At 38.4% G+C, this 24,861-nt stretch overlaps 1 protein-coding gene across 3 annotated transcripts; it reads right to left on the bottom strand.

The window, feature by feature from the left end:
- Positions 1 to 757: 757 nt before the first annotated feature.
- On the bottom strand, positions 758 to 24,390 carry FAM177A1 (family with sequence similarity 177 member A1). 3 transcript variants are annotated; one of them, XM_040476928.1, is made up of 6 exons: positions 24,281 to 24,390; positions 24,063 to 24,183; positions 18,018 to 18,191; positions 6,115 to 6,181; positions 4,952 to 5,049; positions 758 to 2,792 (listed from the first exon to the last, which is right to left on the bottom strand). In XM_040476928.1, exons 2-6 carry the CDS (start codon positions 24,153 to 24,155, stop codon positions 2,586 to 2,588), a joined length of 639 nt encoding a protein of 212 aa, XP_040332862.1. In that variant the 5' UTR covers positions 24,156 to 24,183; positions 24,281 to 24,390; the 3' UTR covers positions 758 to 2,585. The 3 variants fall into 3 exon arrangements, with proteins under 3 accessions (XP_040332862.1, XP_040332863.1, XP_040332861.1); XM_040476929.1 differs by lacking the exon at positions 24,281 to 24,390 and adding an exon at positions 22,265 to 22,378 and having other exon boundaries at positions 24,063 to 24,175; XM_040476927.1 differs by lacking the exon at positions 24,281 to 24,390 and having other exon boundaries at positions 24,063 to 24,268.
- Between the last annotated feature and the right edge of the window lie 471 nt (positions 24,391 to 24,861).

Here is a 24,861-nt window from a genome sequence, read left to right as displayed (position 1 = left end):
TAGGAGTCCACTTTAAACCTATATCATCTTCAGAAATGAAGTTTTCATGGGATATTTCTGACATTAGACATTAAGAATTTGCATATTTGAGGGATAATTTATTTATATGTGGTCACTTAACCTTGAGTCTTCTAAAGCATTAAGTGTATCAGAGATTATAAACTTACCCATTCATTAGAAGAGAGCCATTTCATTTCTGGGTTAGAAGTCTTTGGACGTGATGTTTCTTTTTAGGATGTTTCAATAAAAAGTATTCAAGTTAATATTTCAACTAAAAACACTATTGTATTTTTAAAAATCTGTGGGGCGCCTGGGTGGCGCAGTCGGTTAAGCGTCCGACTTCAGCCAGGTCACGATCTCGCGGTCCAGGAGTTCGAGCCCCGCGTCGGGCTCTGGGCTGATGGCTCAGAGCCTGGAGCCTGTTTCCGATTCTGTGTCTCCCTTTCTCTCTGCCCCTCCCCCGTTCATGCTCTGTCTCTCTCTGTCCCAAAAATAAATAAAAAACATTGAAAAAAAATTAAAAAAAAAAAAAAATCTGTCTAGCTTTATTAACCAGTACCAGGGTTACACTGTACAAAACTCCATTTCGTTAAGGATTTTGTTAGAGAAATTAACTCAGTGTAAAGATTCTCAATTATACTGTTCTGTGTTTAATTTGTTTATGAGAAGAAAGATTAGAAGAGGGCAAAATATCATGAACTATGATCCAAAGGAAATAGTAATTATAAAAAGAGTTGAAAAGGAAGGAAAAGTGAAAGAGGCTTAAAAATAAGACAAAACCATTTAATGCATTTCTGGGAAATTTTATAGTTTGCATAAGTATAAAAATTTAAGGCACAGTGAATAACTACATAAACATTACAAACTGGCCACTGTTGGACAAGTAGAGAAAGTGAAATTTAAGAAACAAAACCTTCGTAATTCATCTTCCTTCTACTACAATCAGAAGAGTTTCTAGGTAAACTTTCAGATCTAGTGCCTTTCAAGAGAGAAGATTCAGATCATCTTTAGATATGCATGCCTTCACTGGATAAACCAATAAATATCTGAGTTAGAGGTCCTATCTCAAATGAAGTTTAAAACAAATTGGAGGAGGTCAGGTTAACATGTTTTAGCGCTACTGGTAAACTAAAATTTATGGTGACATTAATTACATAATCTGAAGATTAATCCTTTAAGTACTAAATTAAAGAGTTTACACCCATGACCAAAAAATTACCATCATATACCATGAAGTACCATACCACAAATCCTTGTAACTGAAGATTCCAGATGAAAAATTATCTTTTCTAAATCCTTCAAATTTTAGTTGAAGAACTTAATGGCCAGATGTTCGTGTTCACTGATAAAAGATTTCCTTAACAGGCCTACTGTACCCTACGTTAGAGTTTCTCTGAAGCCATATTTTATATAAAAATATTTAAGACTGAAAGCTTAATGCTGGTTTGAACAACCATTAATCTCTGAAAGCTTTAAGTTTGTGAAAAAGCTTTTAAGAGCAGCGTTTCTGAAATACTCCACACATTCTTCCTTACCCACATTTAGTTATAAATCAATCATACAGATACCTGTAAGACTATGAGCACATACTTAGGAATATTTTCAAAATCAGTTTCATATTACACTTTTGTAAGTTTTGCCAATAGCACAGTGGACTCTAGAGAGATGACCATACCTGGGTTAAGTAAATTGTCCACTTTACTGTTGTTTGAAAAGGTAATAACCAGTCACCACTATGCTACCATGGCACCTTATACAATATTCAACAGTGAGCCCCTGAAGGGTTAAGTCTTCATCTGTCCCTTACCCCACCCACCTCACTGCAACGACTTTATCCCATAGGAAGCATTCAGGGTCCACTGAGTGACAAAACCAGGATGCCACATGGATAACCACTAGGTGTTACTACTTGAATACAAACACGTTAATAAATTCATCCCATAACTAGTGTTTTTAACATAATTTTCAAAGCTAGTTATTTGAGTACTGAAAAAGATTAAGTAGTAACCTGCATTAAAAAAAGTAAACCCATCTTAAAATTGGTGTTATCATCTTTTCATAAAATATTCTCAAGGAAAGAAAAATCAAAGTGCTTTTGTCTTGCTCCTTTTATTACACACAGTAAACCATCCTTAGTATGAAATTAATGGTTAGATGTATAAATGTAAGACAACATGAGAAAATCTATGGGGGAAAGTCCTCATTTTAATCTGAGACCAGGAAGATCAGCTCCAATTAGTCTTAATCAGTAATTTAACTATTTTTTTTCTTACAAACACAAATAACAGACACGTTTGATAATTTAACTCTTAATGGGCAATTACGGCTCTAGAATGTCCTTATTTTTTTAAAGAATATTTTAAAACCAAAGCACTAATTTGACATACAGTAAAAGCATAATATAAATGCCCAAATTTCAGATCTGGCTTTTGCTAGACAGAGCCTAAGAATAAAGAAACATTTCTCCCTTTCCAGATAATAATTTAAAATATAAATAATTGTATTAAGTCCCACTGAATAAAGAATGTGAAAGTTCCTGGTATTATAAAAACCCTAGAGTTTGAAGTCTGATAGTCATTTTCATTCTACGGTGGGACAGAGACTGGATTTTGTTTGTTTTCCATAACTACTTCACAGTCTGCCTCCATTTCAAAATTGAGATTCACAAATGAACTGGATGCCCCTGTTTCTGGTTGATCCGTCTGGACAATGGAATCAGCTTGCAGTTTACTCTGCTGGTACTGTCTTTCTGCTTCTTCAGACATCCTGTTTTCTTCTTCTTCTTCTTCTTCCTAAAAAGAGGAAATATCAAGAATTGTTGAAATATAAATGCCCAGAAGAAATATTCGTTCCCCTGCTTTCAACTACTTGTGCCTTTGTTTTTTTTTAAACTAAAACATTAGTGTCATGTCCAATTCAGTTTGGTCAAATTAAGACAAGACTTACCTCCCTGTCCCCTGTTCCCAAACTGAAATGGAAACTATTATATGACATTTTAAAGAAAGTGATGTTATTTTTAAAACACGGTACAGCACTGCTTCCCTTAGATGGGACCTGAATTAACTTTGACAAAGGCTATATCTTTTCAGATTCTAATCTAAATTAAAAAATTGCTAGAGGCGCCTGGGTGGTTCAGCCAGCTGAAGAAGTGTCTGAATTCAGCTGAGGTCAGGTCTCGTGGTTCATGAGTTCGAGCCCTGCATCAGGCTCTGTGCTGACAGCTCAGAGCCTGCAGCCTGCTTCAGATTCTGTGTGTGTGTGTGTCTCTCTCTCTCTCTCTCTGCCCCTCCCCCACTCATGCTCTAACTCTCTCAAGAATAAACATTAAAAAAATTTTTTTAATTGCTAAATACTGTATCACTTCAATTATAGGATACCAGCCTATTCAATGGAATAGGGTGGTCTATTCACTAAATGGTCTAACATGGTTAATGCTTCTGTAAGCAGCTTGTATACAGATAAGGCAGTCACTGCCCTCAAGAAGTTTACAATCTAGGAGGGAAGTTAAGACATGTAAAAAGAGTATTAAGACAGAAAGGAATAAGCACTATAGAGATTTAGACAGTAAGTAATTTCTAGTTCCAGAACTACTAAATTCATGGAAGAAGTGGCAATTGTATCAGTCAACACAATATGGGTAGTTAGTACAGAATAAGTAACCTGTCAAGATCACTCTAGAGCTTGAGAGAAAACAAGAAAAAGAGAACACTTAGGACTCTTTATTAGTCCAGGTGAGGTAATGAGGCTGTAAACAAGGCTGGTAGTGTTAAAAACACTCATGTGTTCATAAAACATTTTTGAAACCATATAACAAATATAAAGTAAGCTGCCTTAGGCACTCTCCCGTTGCACTCTGCTCCAGTGACAAAGTACTATTCTTGCCACTTCTCCAGATACGTGACTTCTCTTCATGCCTCTACATTCTAGCTTTAGCTGAGCTGCCCTCCCCATTTGCTTGAAGGAAAATAATAAAAGATTCCAATATTTATCCCATGCTCATCTATATACATTGGGTGCTTTTTCTAAGCATTTTACATATTAACTCATTTAATCTGTAGAGCAACCCTGAACATGGATGCCACACTTCTGATTATTAAGATGAAGAAACTGAGGCTTACATGGGGCACCTGGGTGGCTCAGTCAGTTAAGTGCCTGACTTTGGCTCAAGTTGTGGTCTCCCAGTTCACGAGTTCGAGCTTGCACTGGGCTCTGTGCTGACAGCTCGGAGCCTGGAACCTGCCTCGGATTCTGTGTTTCCTTCTCTCTGCCCCTCCCCCAACTCACACTCTGTTTTCCTCTCTCAAAACATCAATAAACATTTTTAAAAATTAAAAAAAAAAAGAAACTGAGGCTTTACAGACGTTAAGCATCTTGCTCAAGGTTACTAAGTTAGAAGTGGCAGAGTCAAAACTCGAATTCAGACCCTTTGGTTCTTCAGCCCATGCTCTTGAGAGCTAAACTTTTCTCATTCTTTAAGGCTCAACCCATTTTACCCCCACCCTAAGACCTCACTACATTTGCAGACAAAATTGCTTCACCTCTTTGTGCCTTAACAACTGGCACTTACACATTTCTAATACTTGTAATTTTCTGTGCACCTAACCCTCCACATCTATATATCCTAAGTATAGAGACTAAGTTTTCTTTGCTCATCTTAAAATTGCAAAAATAATCCAAAGAGAGATGTATGAAGATTACATAACACTTCACATAACACCTAGCACAATGAAATCTAGCTTAGTTTCACACCAAGATCCTAGAGAAATTTCAGTATTAAAAAATACATAAATTAAAAATATCTAAGTTGATAAATTAATAACACTAGAATGAAATGCCTATCCTAAGGGAGCTCTCTTTTGGGCAGCTAAGGACGATATATATGCTCATTACACAACCCATGAAGTCCACAGTAAACCGAACTGAATGAAAAAAATGTAAAAAGGAGACACACCTCCTTCTTCATCCGGTAATACTCATCAATGGCATATTGGTATTTAGGGGTGCTGATGCCCAAAACAGATGCAATCTTCTCTCCAAGAAAGTCACACACTAAGGATACAAAAGTTAGATGACTTACACAATTCCATAAACTTTTTTAAAGTATTTTCTATGTGCAAGACACTGTAAAAATACAAAAGTTACAGTCTCTGCCCTCAGGGAGATTATGAACACTTAATATATCTCTTCTGTGTATCTTCCTTGATTTCCCCAAGAGGCAGTAGTGGCTCCTTCTGTTCCTAACAACACTCTCCTTATGCCTCTAATTATAACCCATATCACCATGTATTATAATTATCTATTATGTGTCTATTTTTTAAAGAAAAACATATACTCTTAGAGAGCTGGGACACCATTAGGCTGTAGGAGAGGAAGGGCTTGTTCTCTAACACGCACTGAGTGCCTGCCACATGCCAGGCACTGTGAAAGGTAAGACTCAGAAGGGCTGATGAAGCACATCCAAAATGTAATCCAGGTCTGAATGTAAAGCTCATGTTCTTTTCATTACACCATACTGTGTAGGTATATTAAAAGTGCTCAGTAAACGTTTCTTGTATGAATTACTGTTCAAAATTAGCTCTAGTAAAAAGCAGAAAATGACAGAAGCTATGAGGGAGTTAAAACTGGAAACAGAGGAAAGCTTGATGATTTAAAACCTATGTTTAAAGTTAGCATGATTAAGTCATAAGGTGATAATTCATTTCCTTCAAATATGACTTAGTTACAGCTCAACTTAAGATATGAAATATTAATGAAATTAAAATATAAATGAATTGTAACTACAGGCTCTAGAATAAGCAGACAGAATGACAACAGTATCAGTAGGAAATCATGTAACAAAATAGCAAAATAGCTGCTGACAGAACTAAGTTTCAAAAACACAAAAATATAAATTAAATTAATAAAGCCATTTTTCAGTTCTTTAAAAAAAAAAAAAAACACCACAACCAGAAGCTGAAGATTAGTTAACATCTTCTAATGCTAGCTAGCTGCTGAAAGTAAAGTAATTACCTCCCTATTGTTTCTCCTTCACTTTGGAAACACCCCGTTTGGCAAAGCTCCTGTTTTTGGAGCATATTATAATAGTTATACAATACTCAAACAGAAAAGTAGTACCTGAAAGGGTTGATGTGGCAGCTCGAAGCATGTAAAACCATAAGTAGGGGCCCCAGGTAAGTTTTGTCTGCAACAAGAAGTCAGGTTAGCAACATTCATACCTAAACTCATTCTGTATATTTGGGCCAGAATGAAGTAATCAAATACTTGGTTGGCACATAAAACATTCTATAGATAGTACTATAGACTACAATCCAACTAAAAATTTAAAAGTTTTATAGACAGAATTCTACAAAGACATTTTATATTTACCCATTTAACTACTACCACCTTAAACCCATGGAATAACCAAAAAAAGCAGCAGCCCCTAAAAATGGAGTTGGTAAGTCATAGTCTTGATTATTTATGAATTGACAATCTATAGCCTTTCTCCTGTCTTGCTGTTTTTTTGTCTTTATTATTGATAAGCACAGTATCAGAGAGATGATGCAATAAATAGAAAGGGACCTTAAGAAATCATACAGTACATGGGAATGCAAACTGGTGAAGCCACTCTGGAAAACAGTATGGAGGTTCCTCAAAAAACTAAAAACAGAACTATCGCTATGACCGAGCAATTGCACTACTAGGTATTTATCCAAGGGATACAGGTATGCTGCTTTGAAGGGGCACATGCACCCCAATTTTTATAGCAGCACTATCAATAACAGCCAAAGTATGGAAAGAGCCCGAATGTCCATCGATGGATGAATGGATAAAGAAGATGTGATATACACATATACAATGGAGTATTACTTGGCAATGAAAAAGAATGAAATCTTGCCATTTGCAACCACCTGGTTGGAACTGGAGGATACTATGCTAAGCGAAATTAGTCAGTACGAGAAAGACAAATATCATATGGCTTCACTCATATGAGGACTTTAAGATACAAAACAGATGAACATAAGGGAAGGGAAGCAAAAATAATATAAAAACAGAAAGGGGGACAAAACATAAGAGATGCTTAAATATGGAGAACAAACAGAGGGTTGCTGGAGGGGTTGTGGGAGGGGGGATGGGCTAAATGGGTAAGGGGCATTAAGGAATCTACTCCTGAAATCACTGTTGCACTATATACTAACTAACTTGGATGTAAATTTAAAAATAAATTAATTCAAAAACATTTTTTAAATCATACAGTACAACATACTTTATGATACAGTAGGCAAATTAAGATTCAGATAAATGAAGCAGAATAAGTAAGGGTATATCAAATGAACTTTCAATGGTGGGAAAATAAATGACCAAATAAGCAACAAGATGAGTTTTTCTGTTTCTTTAAAGGTTATAAAGGGACTAGACCATATAGCCCAAGACAAGCTGACTGTATATTTATAGGACCAATGGTAGAATGCAATCTACATTGTACAATTCCATTGTTAATCTTGATGCTGCACTTCCTACAGAATACTTCTGTGAAGCTTGCCACACAGATGACAGTTTGCCTCTGTGGATGAAATCAGTAATATAAGCATGCTTCACTATACCAATATTTTTGTTTACCAAAAGGAAGTAGAGAGCAATCAATCAAATAACAATTATTATTATTATTTTAATACTGTTTCCAGGAAGGAGAAAAAAGATAACATTCTTAGCTAAGATATGTTCATGATTATAAGGGTATTAAAACAGCAAACACAGGAATATCTGTAACTGGGTAGACGAACTAAAGAGAAAAGGGGGAAACATATAACACAATCTTCTCATGAAAAGTGGGTAAGCGAATTTCTGTGACAGGATTCTTGGAAAGACACAGAAGTGAGTTAGCTCCTCCACTTCTATTTACACAAGAATGAGTGTCCAAGCAAATACATTTAACTAAGAAAATACCGTATATTTATGTTTTCCTCAATCAAATCTAATATATGTATATCTTCTACATTCAGAGCAGGAAGCATCTCTCTTATTTGAGGATAAGGGTTATTTTAGGGACTCTGTTTAAGATGCTCTCATCTTAATGTTTACCTTTTTTTTTTTAATGCTTATTTTTGAGAGAGAGAGAGAGAGAAAGAGAGAGCAAGTGGGGAAGGGCAGAGAGAGGAAGACACAGAATCCGAAGCAGGCTCCAGGCTCTGAGCTGTCAGCACAGAGCCCAACGCAGGGCTTGAACTCACAGACTGCGAGATCACGACCTGAGCCGAAGTCAGACGCTCAGCCGACTGCGCCACCCAGGCCCCCCTTCATGTTTACCTTATAGTCCTTCCAGCAAATGGGACAGTGCAGTAATCTAGGGAATGGAATCAGTTTCTATAACACATTATAATGATAGGGCCAAGAAACTACTTAGAAAGGGATTAAGCAGGCTTTTGAAGGAAAGCATCTATTTCTAAGTGGACCAATTCTCCTGGGGTTGTTTCTAGAGAGAACAATTGCTAATAACCATGTGGTGACTACCAAAAAGTCAAACCTGCTCCAGAGCTGAGGAAACGGATAAGGATCCCCGAATAACATCTATCATCACACACAATTATACAGAATGAACGTATAGGGCTCTTTGTTTAAACATTGACCTCACTGAATCAAAAGGACAGATGACTCAAGAGCCTACAATGGAACCTTGCTACTACTGCCAGCATCGCTACCGCCACCACCATCCCAGTAATAAGAAAAATGGACTAGATCTTGGTCTTCAAGACTTCCAGTTTATGATGCAAACTCAAGCTGATTCATTTTTTCTACAAAAATTTAAGTATCAATCTCTTCCTGCATAAACTATCCATCTCTTCCTTAATAGAGAACTATTAAGACTTGCTATCTTTTTGATTGTTAAACTTATTTTTATTTTTTATTATTTTTTAAATGTTTTATTTGTTTTTTATTCTCAAATTAGTTAACATTCAGTGTAGTCTTGGTTCAGTAGAATCCAGTGATTCACCACTTACATATAACACCCAGTACTCATCCCAATAAGTGCCTTCCTTAATGCCCATCACCCATTTTCCCCACCCCTATCAACCCTCAGTTTGTTCTCTGTATTAGGAGTCTCTTATGGTTTGCCTCCCTCTCTGTTTATACCTTATTCTTCCTTCCCTTGCCCTATGTTCATCTGTTAAGATTCTCAAATTCCACATATGAGTGAAATCATGTGATGTCTTTCTCTGACTTACTTCACTTAGCTTAATACCCTCCAGTTCCAACCACATTGTTGCAAATGGCAAGATTTCATTCTTTTTCATCACTGAGTGGTATTCCATTGTATATATATACCACGTCTTCTTTATCCATTCAGTTAACGGACATTTGGGCTTTTTCCATAATTTGGCTATTTGTTGATAGTGCTGCTATAAACATTGGGGTTCATGTAGCCTTTTGAATCAGCATTTTTGTATCCTTTGGATAAATATCTAGTAGTGCAATTGCTGGGTTGTAGAGTAATTCTATTTTTAACTTTTTGAGGAACCTCCATACTGTTTTCCAGAGTGGCTGTACCAGTTTGCATTCCCACCAACAGTGAAAGAGGGTTACCCTTTCTCCACATCCTCACCAACATCTGTTGTTTCCTGAATTGTTATTTTTAGCCACTCCGACAGGTGTGAGGTAATATCTCATTGTGGTTTTGATTTGTATTTCCCTGGTATGAGCGATGTTGAGCATCTTTTCATGTGTCTATTAGCCACCCGGATGTCTTCTTTGGAAAAGTGTCTATTCATGTCTTTTGCCCATTTCTTCAGTGGATTATTTGTTCTTTGGGTGTTGAGTTCGATAAATTCTTTATAGATTTTGGATACGAACCCTTTATCTGATATGTCATTTGCAAATATCTTCTCCCATTCTGTCAGTTGCCTTTTAGTTTTGTTGATTGTTTCCTTTGCAGTGCAGAAGTTTTTTGGTTTTTTTAGATTTTTTTTTTTAGTGTTTTATTCATTTTCTGAGAGAGAGAGAGAGAGAGAGAGAGAGAGCGAGCAGGGGAGGGGCAGAGGGAGACACAGAATCCGAAGCAGACTCCACAGCCCAGAGCCTGATGTGGGGCTCGAACTCACGAACCATAAGATCATGACCCGAGCTGTAGTCAGACGTTTAACTGACTAAGCCACCCAGGCACCCCAGATGTGCAAAAGCTTTTTATCTTGATAAGGTCCCAATAGTTCATTTTTGCTTTTATTTCCCTTGCCTCCCCCAGAAGCATGTCAAGTAAGAAGTTGTTGTGGCCGAGGTCAAAGCAGTTGCTTCCTGTTTTCTCCTGTAGGATTTTGATGGTTTCCTGTCTCACAATTAGGTCTTTCATCCATTTTGAATTTACTTTTGTGTATGGTGTAAACGTGGTCCACATTCATTCTGCTGCATGTTGCTGTCCAGTTCTCCTAGCACCATTTACTAAAGAGACTGTCTTTTTTCCACTGGATACTCTTTCCTGCTTTGTTGAAGATTCATTGGCCATATATCTGTGGGTCCATTCTGGGTTTCCTATTCTATTTCATTGATTTATATGTCTGTTGTTGTGCCAATACCATACTGTCTTGATGATTACAGCTTTGTAATACAGGTTAAAGTCTCGGATTTGATGCCTCCAGCTTTGGTTTTCTTTTTCAACATTACTTTGGCTATTGGGAGTCTTTTGTGGTTCCATACAAATTTTGGGACTGAACAACTTATTTTTAGATTACAAAAGTAATGCTTATTTACTGTATAATACTTAGAAAATGGGGCAAAATATAAAGAACATCTAAGCCACCCATTTTTCCACTACCTGTAAATAATTATCATTAATATTTTAGTATATTTTCTCAGTCTTTTCCTAAGTGTGTATGTTTTTTACAACACTATCATACTTTCTCTATCCTGCTGTTTTTCCCATTTACAATATTGGCATTTACCCAAAAGAACTGAAATCTGGACCTTGAAGTTATTTCCACTCCCATCTTCACTGTAGCATTATTCACAACAGCTAAGATGTGGAAACACCTAAATGTCCACTGACAAATGAATGGATAAAGAAATTGTGGTGTATACATAAAATTGAAAAATTCACCGTAAAAAAGAAGGGAATTTTATCATATACAACAACCTAGATGAAACTGAGGACATTATGCTAATAAAATAAGCCAGTCTCAGGAGGACAAATATTGCATGATAGGCCATCAATCAGCATTTCTGATCCTGCCCACAAGCCACCTATTACTGAGACTAAGTTCCAGGTAAATGCAGTTGACAGGTAGGGGATTCCTTCTGTCAGCCCCCATTCATGGAATGGAGGCTATACCATGGGCACGGTGCCACTAAGAATATTGGGGCACTAATAGGCCCGGTTCATGAGGCGGTGAAAAAAACCAAAAAGATCTAAGGCTCCCCACCTCCACCAAGCAGTCAGCTCTTAAAGTAGGTGTGTCTTGGGGCGCCTGGGTGGCTCAGTCGGTTAAGCGTCCGACTTCGGCTCAGGTCATGATCTCGCGGTCCGTGAGTTCGAGCCCCGCGTCGGGCTCTGTGCTGACAGCTCAGAGCCTGGAGCCTGTTTCGGATTCTGTGTCTCCCTCTCTCTGACCCTCCCCCGTTCATGCTCTGCCTCTCTCTGTCTCAAAAAAAAAAATAAACGTCAAAAAAAAAAATTAAAAAAAAAAAAAAAAAAGTATGTGTGTCACTCAGAAATGCACCACTGTCCCTACCACCAACTTCAGAGCTCTGGTTAAGAGATTTTGCCCAGGAGAATAAGCCATAAAACAGACAGTTCCTAATCTTTTCCCAAAGGAACTGACTTCATTTGTAACAGAGCTGGAAAAGTTCAAGCCCAAAGGGTGCTCTCAAAATCAGTAGAGATTATCGTGAAAGGTAATTGAGAGGAAGTTCTTAGAGTCTATAAAGATGCAGGCTAAACTACAGGCCAGCTAGTTTTGTTTTTTTTTTTAATGTTTTTAAATGTTTTATTTATTCTTGAGAGAGAGACAGAACATGAATGGGGGAGGGGCACAGCGAAAGAGGGAGACACAGAATCCGAAGCAGACTCCAGGCTCTGAGCTGTCAGCACAGAGCCCGACATGGGGTTTGAACTCATGAGCTGTGAAATCATGACCTAAGCCGAAGTCAGATGCTCAACCGACTGAGCCACCCAGGCGCCAACCCCCCCTTTTTTTTTTTTTTTTTTTTTAGGCCAGCTAGTTTGTAGGAGAGAACAGGACATGGGGAGGAGACAGACTTCACTAAAATAATCCAACAGTCACTAAACAGAACAAAACAAAACAAAAACACAAGCAAATAATAAGACTGGGTGGGAGGGAGGAGAGGGAGAAGGCAAGGGGCAGTACCCAGAGTTGTTGCAATATGTTATCTAAAATGTACAATTTCCAACAAAAAACTAAGAGTCATGCAAAGAAACAGAGAAGTATACTCTGTACACAGGAAGAAAAGCAGGCAACAGAAACTACCCATGAGTGACTAGATGTTGGATTTAACAGAAAAAACATCAAAGTAACGGAAAACATAATTAAAGAAATAAAGGAAGGAATAACAATGTTGCATCAAAAAGACAAAATCAGGGGCGCCTGGGTGGCTTGGTCGGTTAAGCGTCCGACTTCGGCTCAGGTCATGATCTCACAGTCCGTGAGTTCGAGCCCCGTGTCGGGCTCTGTGCTGACAGCTCAGAGCCTGGAGCCTGTTTCAGATTCTGTGTCTCCCTCTCTCTCTGCCCCTCCCCTGTTCATGCTCTGTCTCCCTCTGTCTCAAAAATAAATAAACGTTAAAAAAAAATTTTTTTTTAAAAGACAAAATCAATAAAAAAATGAAAATTATTAATGAGAACCAGATAGAAATTCTGTAGTTGAAAAGTGTAATAACTAAAATGAAAAATTCAGAAGAGGGACTCAACAAAAACTGACAGAAATGAAGGGAATAGACAACTCAACAATAACAGCTGGAGACAACACCCCATTTTGAATAATGAATAGGACAATCAGGCAGATCAACAAGGAAATTGAAGACTTGAAAAACACTATGAACCAACCAGACCTAACATATCTATAGAACACACCACCTAACAACAACAGAATATACATTTTTCTCAAGTATGTACAGAACATACGACAGACCAGATGCTGATATCCATAAAACAAACTTCCATAGATTTAAAAGGAGAGAAAGAATACAAGGTATGTTCTCCAACCACATGGGGGTGAAATTAGAAATCAAGAAAGAAAAAAAAATGTGAAAATTTAAGAAACATGGGGGAAATAGGGGCGCCTAGGTGACTCAGTGGGTTAAGCAACTGGCTCTTGATTTCAGCTCAGATCATGACCTCATGGTCAGTGGATTCGAGCTCCGCAATCAGCTAATGGCACAGAGCATGCTTCAGATTCTCCGCCTCCCTCTCTCCCTCTAACCCTCCTGCACACTTTCTCTTTCTCTCTCTGTCTCCCCCCTCTCAAAAATAAATAAACTTAAAAAAAAAAAAAGTAGTTAAAAAAAAAAAGAAATATGTGGGAAATAAATAACATATTCTTAAAAAAACCAATAGGTCAAAGAGAAAATACTTTGAGATGAATGAAAATGAAGAGGTAACACACAAAATTTATGAGATGTAATTAAAACAGTTCTAAAAGGGAATTTCAGGGGCGCCTGGGTGGTTTAGTCAGTTGGATGACCAACTCTTGATTTTGGCTCAGGTCATGATCCCAAGGTCATGGGATTGAGCCCCGTGTCAGGCTCCACGCTGAGCATGGAGCCTACTTGAGATTCTGTCTCTCCCTCTGCCCTTCTCCCCTGCTCACACATTCTCTCCAAAATAATTTTTTTTAGAAGGGGAAGTTCATAGCTAATTAAGAAAGAAGATAACCTAACCTTCCACCTCAAGACACTGGAAAAAGTAGGGCAAACTAGACTTACAGCAAGCAGATGGAAGGAAATAATAAAGACCAGAGTGAAAACTAATGAAATGGACAAAAAAAATAAAAGAGAAAATCAATGAAACCAAATGCTCATTCTTGGAAAAGATCAACAAAATTGATCAATCTTTTGCTAGACTGACCAAGAGAAAGGAAGACCCAAATTACTAGAATCAGAAATGAAAAAACGGAAAAAACTATAAAGGAATACGGTGAACAACTGCATGACAACAAATTAGATAACTTACCTATAAGAAATAAACAGAACTGCCACAATGGACTTAAAAAGAAAGAAGACAATTTTGTAATAATAATAAAAAAAAAAACTATACACAGGGTGCCCGGGTGGCTTAGTCGGTTAAGCGTCCAACTCTTAATTTTGGCTCAGGTCATGACTCCACAGTTCATGGGATCAAGCCCCAAGTCATCCTCTGCACTGTCAGTGGAGCTGCTTGGAATTCCCTCCCCCTCCTCTCTGCCACTCTCCCACTTGTACTCTTTCCCTCTCTCAAAATAAATAAACTTAAAAAAAAACAAAAACAAAACAAAACAAAAAAAACCAGACACAATGAAAAGCCTAGGCAGCTTCACAGGCAAAGTCTACCAAACATTTAATTAAGAATAAATACCAACTCTGGGGGCACCTGGGTGGCTCAGTCAGTTAAGCATCAGACTCGATTTCGGTTCAGGTCATGATCTCACAGTTCATGAGATCGAGCCCCACATCAGGTTCTGCACTGACAGCACAGAGTCTGCTTGGGATTCTCTCTCTCCCTCTCTCCCTGTCCCTTCCCTGATTTCTCTCAAAATAAATAAATAAACTTAAAAAAATAAAAGAATACCAATTCTTACAAACTCTTCCCCCCCACGCCCCCTCCAAAAAACCAGGAGTGGCAACAGTTCCCAACTCATTTTAGGAGGCCAGTATTACTCTGGTACTAAAACCAGACAAAGACCTTACAAGAAAATTACAGACCTGTATTTTCTATGAATATGGGTGCAAAAATTCACAGTAATTACCAGCAAACCAAATCAGGAACATATAAAAATAATTATATACAATGATCAAGTGGGTTTTATCCTAAGAATGTAAGGCTTGTTTAGCATCCAAAAAATCAATTAATGTCACTATACCAATAGAATAAAGAAAATCTCAAAACCATCCCAATTGATGCAGAAAAAGCATTTTACAAAATTCAAGGCTGCATCATGATTTAAAAAAAAAAAAAAAAAAGCCTAAGAATAGAGGGAGGTTCTTCAAACTGATAAAGGGAATCTACAGAACACTCATGGCTACATCATATTTAACAGTAAAAGATGGAACAGTTTCGCGCAAGATTTAGAACAAGATGAGAATGGCCACTTCTCAGCACTTCTATTCAACATTGTAATGCAGGTTCTAGCTACGGTAATTAGGCAAGAACATCAAATAAAAAGCATCCAGATTCGAAGAGAAGAAAACTGTAAGGAAACAATTCCACTTACAGTAGCATCAAAAAAAAAAAAATACTTAGAAATAAATTTAAGAATGAAGTATAAAACTTATACTCTGAAAATTACAAAACAGTATAGAAAAAAATTAAGGGAGATCTAAAGAAGTTAAAGATTCATGAATCAAAAGTCTTAAGACATCAATGCTCTAAAATTTATCTACAGATTCAACATAATCCCTAGCTAACTTCTTTGCAGAAACTGACAAGCTGATTCTAAAATTCATATGGAATTGAAAGGGGCCCAGAATAGTCAAAACAATCTTGGGAGAAAAAGGACAAAGTAGAAAGTCTCAATGCCTTCAACGTCAAAATTTGCTATAAGGCAACAGTAACCCAGACAGTGCGGTACTGGTACAAGGAAAGACATATATACATATATCAGTGGAGGAGAACTGAGGGTCTAGAAATAAAACCACATTCTATGATCAAATTTGACAAGAATACTAAGATCATACAATGAGAAAAGAATGAGAAAAATGAAAAACCACATGCAAAATAATGAAGTTAGACCCTTACCTCAAACCATATACAAAAATTAACTCAAAATAGATCAAAGACCTGGGGCACCTCAGTGGCTCAGTTGATTAAGTGTCCAACTCTTGATCTTGGCTCAGGTCATAATCTCATGGTTTGCTTTGTAAGTTTGAGCTTACAGCTGACAGCACGGAACCTGCTTGAGATCCTCTCTCTGTCTCTCTGCCCCTTCCCTGTTTGTGCACTTCCTCTCAAAAATAAATAAAACATTTAAATAAATAAATAAATAAATAAATGCCAGGTCACTGTAACTTTATATCAGTGAATTGTATGCCAAGTGAACTGTATTTCAATAAAGCTTTTATTTCCTTTTTTTAATTTTTTTTTTTAGAGAGAGAGAGTAAGGGTTGAAGGGCAGAGGGAGAGAAAGTGAGAGAGAGTGAGAGAGAGAGAGAGAGAGGAAGGGAGGTGGGGAGGGAGGGAGAGAATCTTAAGCAGGCTCCACGCTCAGTGTGGAGCCCAATGTGGGGCTTGATCCCATGACCGCTGGATTATGATCTGAGCTGAAATCAAGAGCTGGACACTCAACTGACTGTGCCACACAGGCACACTTCAATCAAGCTTTTTTAAAAAAGAGTTAATCTTTAGGAAAGTAGTAAGAATGCATTCGTTTCTACACAATGCTTTTATTATCAGTTTCTTTGTAAGTAGAGAGCAACTTTTGAGACAATGACTTTTAAGGGGAACCTGGGCAGTTCAGTCAGCTAAGTGACCAACTCTTGATTTCAGCTCAGGTCATTATCTCACAGTCTGTGAGCCCCACGTCAGGCACCATGCTGACAGCACGGAACCTACTTTAGATTCTCTCTCCCTTTCCCTCTGCTCCTTACCCACTCATGCTCTCTCTCTCTCAAAATAAATAAACATAAAAATTAAATTAAATTAAATTAAATTCATACATATATACACAATGTATATAAATAAGAATCCCTTCAAATTAATTTAAAAGAAAAACACTTATTCCAACAATTCTCCCAATGCATGAAACACCTCTGCAATGTTTTGCATGCATTTAGAAATGCCATCAGAGTATACTGCACAGTCCTTTGAATATATTCTATAGTAGAGACTCTGGATCTGATGTTTTTTTAATAACCAAAATTTATGAAGAGTGGAATCTAATAAAAAAACTAGTAATAACATTTTTAAAATCGAATACAAATTAATAATTCTCTATCCTGTTATCCTGGTTTATTTTCTTTATAGCAATTTTCAGTCTAATAATTATAGTATGTATTTATTACCTGTCTGCCCACTAGCATGTAATAGAAATTTATGTACTCATTGCTGTATCACCAGTGCCTGAAAGAGAACCCATTAGAAAGTCAGTAAATACTGATCAACTAAACTCTCAAAAACCTACTTAGAAGGACAACACTCCTTTTTAAGAATGTACAGCTAGTCCTATAATTTTATAGTACATCATGTATAATTTAGAAATTCTTAAATTTAGCTGATAAGGCACATAAAATTAAGAACTATTCACTCCCATGTTCTTTTCTTTTTAATTTTTTTTTAATGTTTATTTATTTTTGAGAGAGAGAGAGAGAGCATAAGCTGGAAAGTGGCAGAAAGAGAGGAAGACACAGAATCCAAAGCAGGCTCCAGGCGCTGAGCTGTCAGCATAGAGCCTGCCATAGGCTTGAACCCACGAACCATGAGATCATGACCTGAGCCGAAGTCGGATGCTTAACCAACTGAGCCACCCAGGCATCCCTGTACACTCCCATCTTCTACTCAAACTTTGAGGCAATATAAAAAGAACTGACAAATCCTAAGTTTTAGGTGGAAACTATTACAGTCCTTAATTCAAAGGGACTGGAATTCAAGCACTCTGCAGTAAGATAACTCTTAAAGAAACCTAGCTACGCTGACAAAGAATTCTGACACTCAAATGATTTCACACTACCGAAATGCAGGAAATATTTCCATCCATATTTGTAAAAATACTATTTTATACCAAAATCATAATGTATAATTTGATAATCAATATATAGTTAATTTAAACCTCAAAAGGCCCCTTCATTCAATGTTTAAGGGGAAACAAATCAATTTTAAAAACCACTGACAGAAGTATCAAACTTACCGGGTCTACAGTAGGCAAAACGTCTTTCTTCTCCAGGCTATCAACTTCATCTTCATCTGTGCTGTATTCTTCCATTGTTTCACCACTCACAAAGTGGATGACTCTCCTCGGGACTTTCTTCTTTTTTCCTATGACTCCGAGTTCTACATTTTCAAAGCCTCTTTCACTATTCATCTAATGTCAATAATAAGATAATGAGTTTCAAGTGAGGTTAATCTTTCAAATGGCGAAAAGATTCTTAGTTGCTGTATTGTAGGGAATTAAGAAACATAAACCAATCCTTAAATGTTTTTTTAAAAGAGGTCACATACACACAAGAGTGTCAGCATAAATGTGGAGTTTAATGAATAATAAAGCAAACACATGCACACTCACTACTGAGGGTAAAAAATAGAACTTAACCAATAAACGTTCTTGAAGTCAACAGCTAAGAAATCAAGCACTGCACTTCAAGTCATAGCAATTCCAATGCTATATAATATGTGAAGATACTCTGGACTTCACTCATTTAAAGAATAATGCTAATTATGGATTAATGTACAATATCAAAGGAAAATCATATAGATGCACATATACATACAGTAGAGACATAAAATAACAGTTCATGGCAGAGAATTCTACATCTCTGGATTTGGGCTTAGCTATGTGTGGGCAAAACAAAACTAGTATAACTTAACTCTGTATCTCTCCTTTACCCAAAAGTTCCTAATTAAAATGCTTTTTAACGCCAACTGGTACCAAAAGTGAGCAAAACTATATAGGGAAGGGTAGACCCTGGGTTGAAAGCATCCCCCATGAAGACATTCAAACTGAAAAAAAATTTTAAACTGTGCAGTCCAAATAAAACTCATTTGTAAATCAAATCTGGAAAACAGGCCATAAGTGTTCTATCTCTAAATTTCCATATTTCTTAGTCAATAATGTATAGATGACAACAGTTTTCCTGATAGTAAAAGGATTTTACAAATTTCAGTATAACAGTGTGTATGGAATTCTAATTACACTCAAATTTCATTCCTAGGGAAATACTAATTTTACTTCACATATATAGCCATGTTCCAAACTCAGAGTAAATGCACATTGTGGGAGAGGACAAGGTTTTTCACTGTCATCTTGCCTCAAGTTTAAACTCCTAAGAAAGGCTTTATTTCATCTCCTTACTAGAATATTTCAAAAAGACCAGTGCAATTGTGAAGAAAAATCTGGCAAGTGGTTACTCCTAGGGACAGGTACTAAGACAGGGGCAGAGGTTGAGGCAAGGGAGTAGTCAAGGGGGCCTGTTTTTCTTTTTTTGTATTTTGTTGTTTTCTTTGTTTTGTGATGAGACTATGTTCATGTATTACTGATATAATTTTATGACTAAACGAACAAAATGATATAGGACTACAGGACTCCCACGATTAGAGTCCACATTGGTGGGATTCTCTAGAATAGTCCAGAGTTCAAAAATTTTGTCCTCTATAAGGAGTCTTACACTTGTATATATGACCAAACGATTTAAAACCATGAATGTTGCGGGGCGCCTGGGTGGCGCAGTCAGTTAAGCGTCCGACTTCAGCCAGGTCACGATCTCGCGGTCCGTGAGTTCAAGCCCCGCGTCGGGCTCTGGGCTGATGGCTCGGAGCCTGGAGCCTGTTTCTAATTCTGTGTCTCCCTCTCTCTGCCCCTCCCCCGTTCATGCTCTGTCTCTCTCTGTCCCAAAAATAATAAATAAACGTTAAAAAAAAAAACAAAAAAACTTTAAAACCATGAATGTTGTTCAACCAACAGGAAAATTCTTTGAACTGCAGTTGCAGAGATGGGATTATACTGATAAAAATAGTGGACTAGAACTGCCCAGTTATACAAATATAAGTAACTTTACTTTTGCATTATTTCCTCTAATCCTCTAAGTTCCTTCTTCGAAAAAATATATGGCCTCTTTGTTCTTCACTTCCCAAAGGTAAGTTTAGTCATTAGCCAGGATTTGAATCCAGCTATAACCAACTCAAAGAACGCATACATTGCTCCAAGACACACGAAGACATCACTGACAGCATCTACGACTCCTGTACAGTGAACTGAGATCATGAAAATCTTGAGAGCAGGGGCTATCTTTGGATTAACCTGAAAAAACAAAAGCCACAATTCTCCCTACCCTGTCTTGAAGGTTCAAACAAATCCTGGCCCTTAATAAAGGAAGACCAGCCCATTTATTATGTCCACAAACAAAATGGACAACAAATGGTCCACCAGGTTTACCTGGTTCCTAGGCACAGTGAGCCATTCCTACTCAATTTCATTTTTCCCCTTGAAATAAGATTTGGTTTATAGGTGTTCTGATGTCAATATTTCCTTCTGAACCATTACTCAGCTCTGTGGATCCCTTCACAAGCAAGGGAAATTCAGAGGAGTTGGGTTATATCTCCAGTCATCACACTATCTGGATGGATCTGATGCCAAAGCAATAGTCCCTGTCGGTAGACAGAGCTGAGACCTTTCACAGCACATCACCATGTCCCGTTCCACCCCCATTAGAGCAGAAGCAGCTTCTCACTGCTCCCTCTGGTAATTTCTCATCGGCTTAATTTTTCCTTTCTTAGATAAAGGCAAAGGAGAAGGCGTATCTCTCATTGGCTCAACTACTTTACCTTCCTTCCTTGGACAACTTGAATACATCAAAACATTCTGGCTGGTTCATAACAATTAGTATAAACTTAGCTACTATCTCCATTAGCTGTGACTCTTGGCAATATTCCTTCCAAAAGATTTTTTAAAACCTGCAAAGGTGAAGGCTGAAACATGATTCATATTTTTCATTCCAACACCGAGGTTAAGTTTAAACAAAACTTTGAGTAATATTCTCTACACACAATATAGAATTAAAAACGGCATTTTATTTGCTCTAGTAACATTTCATATAAAGATTTTTATTAAAGAGACTTTTATCTAATGGCTTCCTTTTAAAAATTTAGTATTAATTTTTGATACAGTAAAACCCAAGTTTTAGGTTTATCTTCTTAAACAGGAATAAGCAAACCTTTTCTGTAAAGGTCAGATGGTAAATATTTTAGGTTCTGCAGGCCATATAGCTTCTATCACAGCTACTCAACTCTGTGAAAGCAGCCATGGACAATACATAATAAATGGGTACAGCTGTGTTCCAAAAAAACTTTATATAGTGGCTAGTGGGAATCTGGCCCATAGGCTATAGTTTGGTCAACCCATCATCTTAAGGAACGAGAGTGGCAAGTAAAAAAACCTGTGAAAGACAGTTTATGACATGTGATTCCAACCTCTAGGGAAAAAGAAAGGGGGAACAGTGAAGGGAGGCATTGATGAGTAAAACCAACCAGAAAATGAAAATAGTCTGGTGCAAAATTCCCAACAATTATAAATGAAAGTTATTCTCTGAATTTTGCAAATGTTTCTTTTTTACTGATAAACAATAAACCTCTTAGTAAGAAAAATTTCACTGTCCATAATACAAATTCCATTTTAACAAATTCCAAAGATCCGAAAAAAGAGGTTCCTAACATCAGGAAATTAATAGATGCATTGTCAATTCACATTTTATAGTTAACCAGACTAGACTGTAAATTAACTTATCTAGTTCCTCGGGGCCTGATTTTAACGGCAATTTTCTTTTTACACAGTCCCTTAGCACCAAGAACTTCTTTAAAACATGTACTGCACATCATGGAATTTATTCTGTGTCATCATCCCCAACTAGGTAGCAACATGGAAGTAGGCAGAGTGTGTATCCTTCACCAGATAGTTCCTAGCACATCATAAGTTCTTGGTATCAGAGGTGCTACATAAATGAATGTGTAGCACTAAAATTTTCACTCCTTTAATAATATTGAGGCTCAGATTTTGGTTAAAAGTCTAGTCAAAGAACCTGCCTGATAGGATATCACAACAGGTACTCAATGGCCTGATTTGAGGTGAAATTCTAAATACAAAGCCAAGCTCCTATTTCTTACTCCTTTCCCTACACTGCATTTAGAATTTCTCAGTTCAGACAACTGATCAAGGACAGGAGGCTCTCCTTCCACCCAAGTCCCCACTTGGGCCTCTTTGCTCTAAATATGCTCAAAGGCATAGATCTGGGGTTCCCAGAGATGTTTCTGTTTCAGGAATGTGAATGAGAGAGCAAAAAAGGGAAAGTCAGAAAACAGTTTGTATAGTATGAACCTATTTATGTTTAATGCAGAAGAGACTATATATGCATAGGAAATCTCAGAATGATCACAACAGAAACTTACTTTTGGTGAAAGTGAATGTGAGATACTGGCGATGGGGGTATTCTTATGACTTCCTACTTTTTGTTCAACAGCCTCCTTTACTGTTTAGATATTTATTATGTTTCAACCAGGAATCTGAAAATAATATAATATCACTAAACCAAAAAACAAAGAGCCTCTCTTCAAACAATATTTAGCTGATAAATCAATACAGGTATGTTTACTTTGCTATTAGAGTGATTCAAAGCTTGAAGCAGTGATGAAAACAATGATAACAACAGAAGGAAAAACCAAATGAAAATATATCGAACACTACAGACTTAAAGGTCCAGTTCACATGTACCTGTCAGCAACAGGTCTCTACTGAAAATGAAAAGAGGCTCCCTAATCAATTAGTGTTGCCCCTGAATTCCTTCTTGCTGATGACTTTTCTCCTTCTCAAGTAGGAGAAAAACAAGAAATTCCATATAAAAACTAGTATGGAGAAAAGTTTTTGTTCATGCAAACTACGTTCTATACTACAAGAAGCTACACTCGCATTCACGCACTATTCCCTAGGAAACTGTAGTTTGGGGGAAATGTCTTACTAACATTCAGGTGGTGGTTAGTCTCAAACTGAAGCTACCCAAAAAGCTTCATTTCCACTGAAGGTGGAAAGATTTCTACATAGGAGAAACTCGAGGTTCTTAATGGCCCACACTGTACTAACAAGCTAGTTTCAGGTGAAACAATTTCTTCATTAGTTTTACTTGGCCAAAGTTCCTAAACTATTTTTTTTTTTAATAAAAGAACACTTTATTATTTTTCTTAAAGTAGGCTCCACACCCAAAGTGGGGCTTGAACTCACCATCTTGAGATGGAGTTGGATGCTCCACCAGCTGAGCCAGTTAGGCTCCCCTAAACTACTACTTTAAACTATGAAACTGAAAACAAAACAAACCTCCAGGCCTTACCTCTCTAAACTTCTGCTGTCCAACACAGTAACCACTAGCCACATGTGGCTAATGCTCCCTTAAAATGAGGATAGCCCAAACTTAGATGTGCAATAGGTCTAAAACACACGCAGGATTCCTAAGCCTTGTATCAAAAAGAACGTAAAATATCTCATTGTTAACTTTCACATTAATTACATATTTAAGTTTTTTGTTAAATTAGGTTAATAAAATATTAATAATATATAAATAAAAATTAAAATTTCTTTTTACTTTTTAAGTAATGGCTACTAGAAAATGTGGCTCCCATTATGCTTCTATTGGGCAGCTCCGAGCCTTAGTTACCCCGCGAGTGAAATGGGGATAACGCCCACATCATGCAGAAGTTATCAGGATTAAGTGAAAGAAAGCCTGTAAACGCTCAGCACATAGTTGCTATTAGCTAACCAAAGGGCACAAACAAGACACTCAGGCGCTTGCACAAGGAGAGGCAGAGAAGTGTCTGAAACCGCCGTCACCTGGCTTCCAGCTACTCTAAGGACAGCCTTTTGGAGCCACGCCTTCGTTCCTCGCTCGCAGACCCCAAGATGGAATAGCACCCCCGGGAGCCCCCCACAGTCCGCAGAGCTGCCAGCGGAAAGGGTTGGTGAGGGACGCCCTGCTGTGGCGAGGCGTTCGCCCCTTGCCCCAAGCCGGTGCCTTTGGGCAGAGGCGAGGATACCGTGAGGACGAACCCCAAAACGCACCTCCGGCGGGCGGCCTGCTGGGAGGAACACAACACCGGGCAGGCCAAAGAGGGCAGCCGGCGGACGAGGGCTGTCTCCTCTCAGCTAGTCTCTCCTAGCCCCAGCCTCCGCGCCGCCACCTCCCTCGCCGGCCCCACCTACCTGCCGAGTCGATTCCCTGAACGTCCCGGCGGCCGCAGCTCCAGAGGCTCCAACTGCTTCTCCCTCCGCACGGCTCAGAGGCTCCGGGTCCATCGTTGTCACCGCTACAGGGCTGCTGGCGCTGGCAAGATAGAACGTAATGGCCGATAAGCCCATTTCCATTCTCCGCCTCCCCACCCAGGCGCAGACCGAGCCGGCCGTCACGAACTGGCACTCACCGGCAGCGCCCACCTCGCGCCGCGCCCGGCCACGCCAAGGCAGGAGGAGTGGGGCTGCCTTGATGGGTGGGACCTGCCTGAGGGGCGGGGCCGGCAGGCGCCTCGCCCCCCACTCCGGTTTCGCAGACCGCGGCCTGGGCGACTCAGCGACCAGCTCGCGTGGGGCGGAGCGAGGAGGGCCGCCAGCAGCACCGCTTCCGGCCCAGCCCACGTCCGCAGCTCTCGGAGCCGCCGCCTGGCACCACCGGTGACGTCATGCCTCGTACCTGCACCTGGAGTTTGGCCTTGGGGATCCCGGGGCAGCCATGCAGCAGCTGCGTTTTGGGCAGTCACCCTCCCAGATCTTGGTTTCTGCACTTGTAAAACCAAACAGCCTTGTAGTATGCTTCAAAGGTTTGTCAAATAGATTTTAAGATGTAAGGCTCATGCTGCATATTCCATACCTAACATGGATGACAGTCTAGCCAAAATACCCGTAAAATAAGAGCCTGAAAGGTAAATTTTGTTTACACTTCTCTGAAATACTTAAGTATAACTAGAGAAAAAGTTAAGTGATATCTGAAGGAGGGCAAAGGGCAGCC

Source organism: Herpailurus yagouaroundi, unplaced genomic scaffold (genome assembly GCF_014898765.1).
Source record: "Herpailurus yagouaroundi ecotype Mexico unplaced genomic scaffold, PumYag 141, whole genome shotgun sequence".
NCBI lineage: Eukaryota > Metazoa > Chordata > Mammalia > Carnivora > Felidae > Herpailurus > Herpailurus yagouaroundi.
The sequence above is the reverse complement of the archived record's forward strand: the minus strand, read 5'-3'. Positions and strand labels throughout refer to the sequence as shown.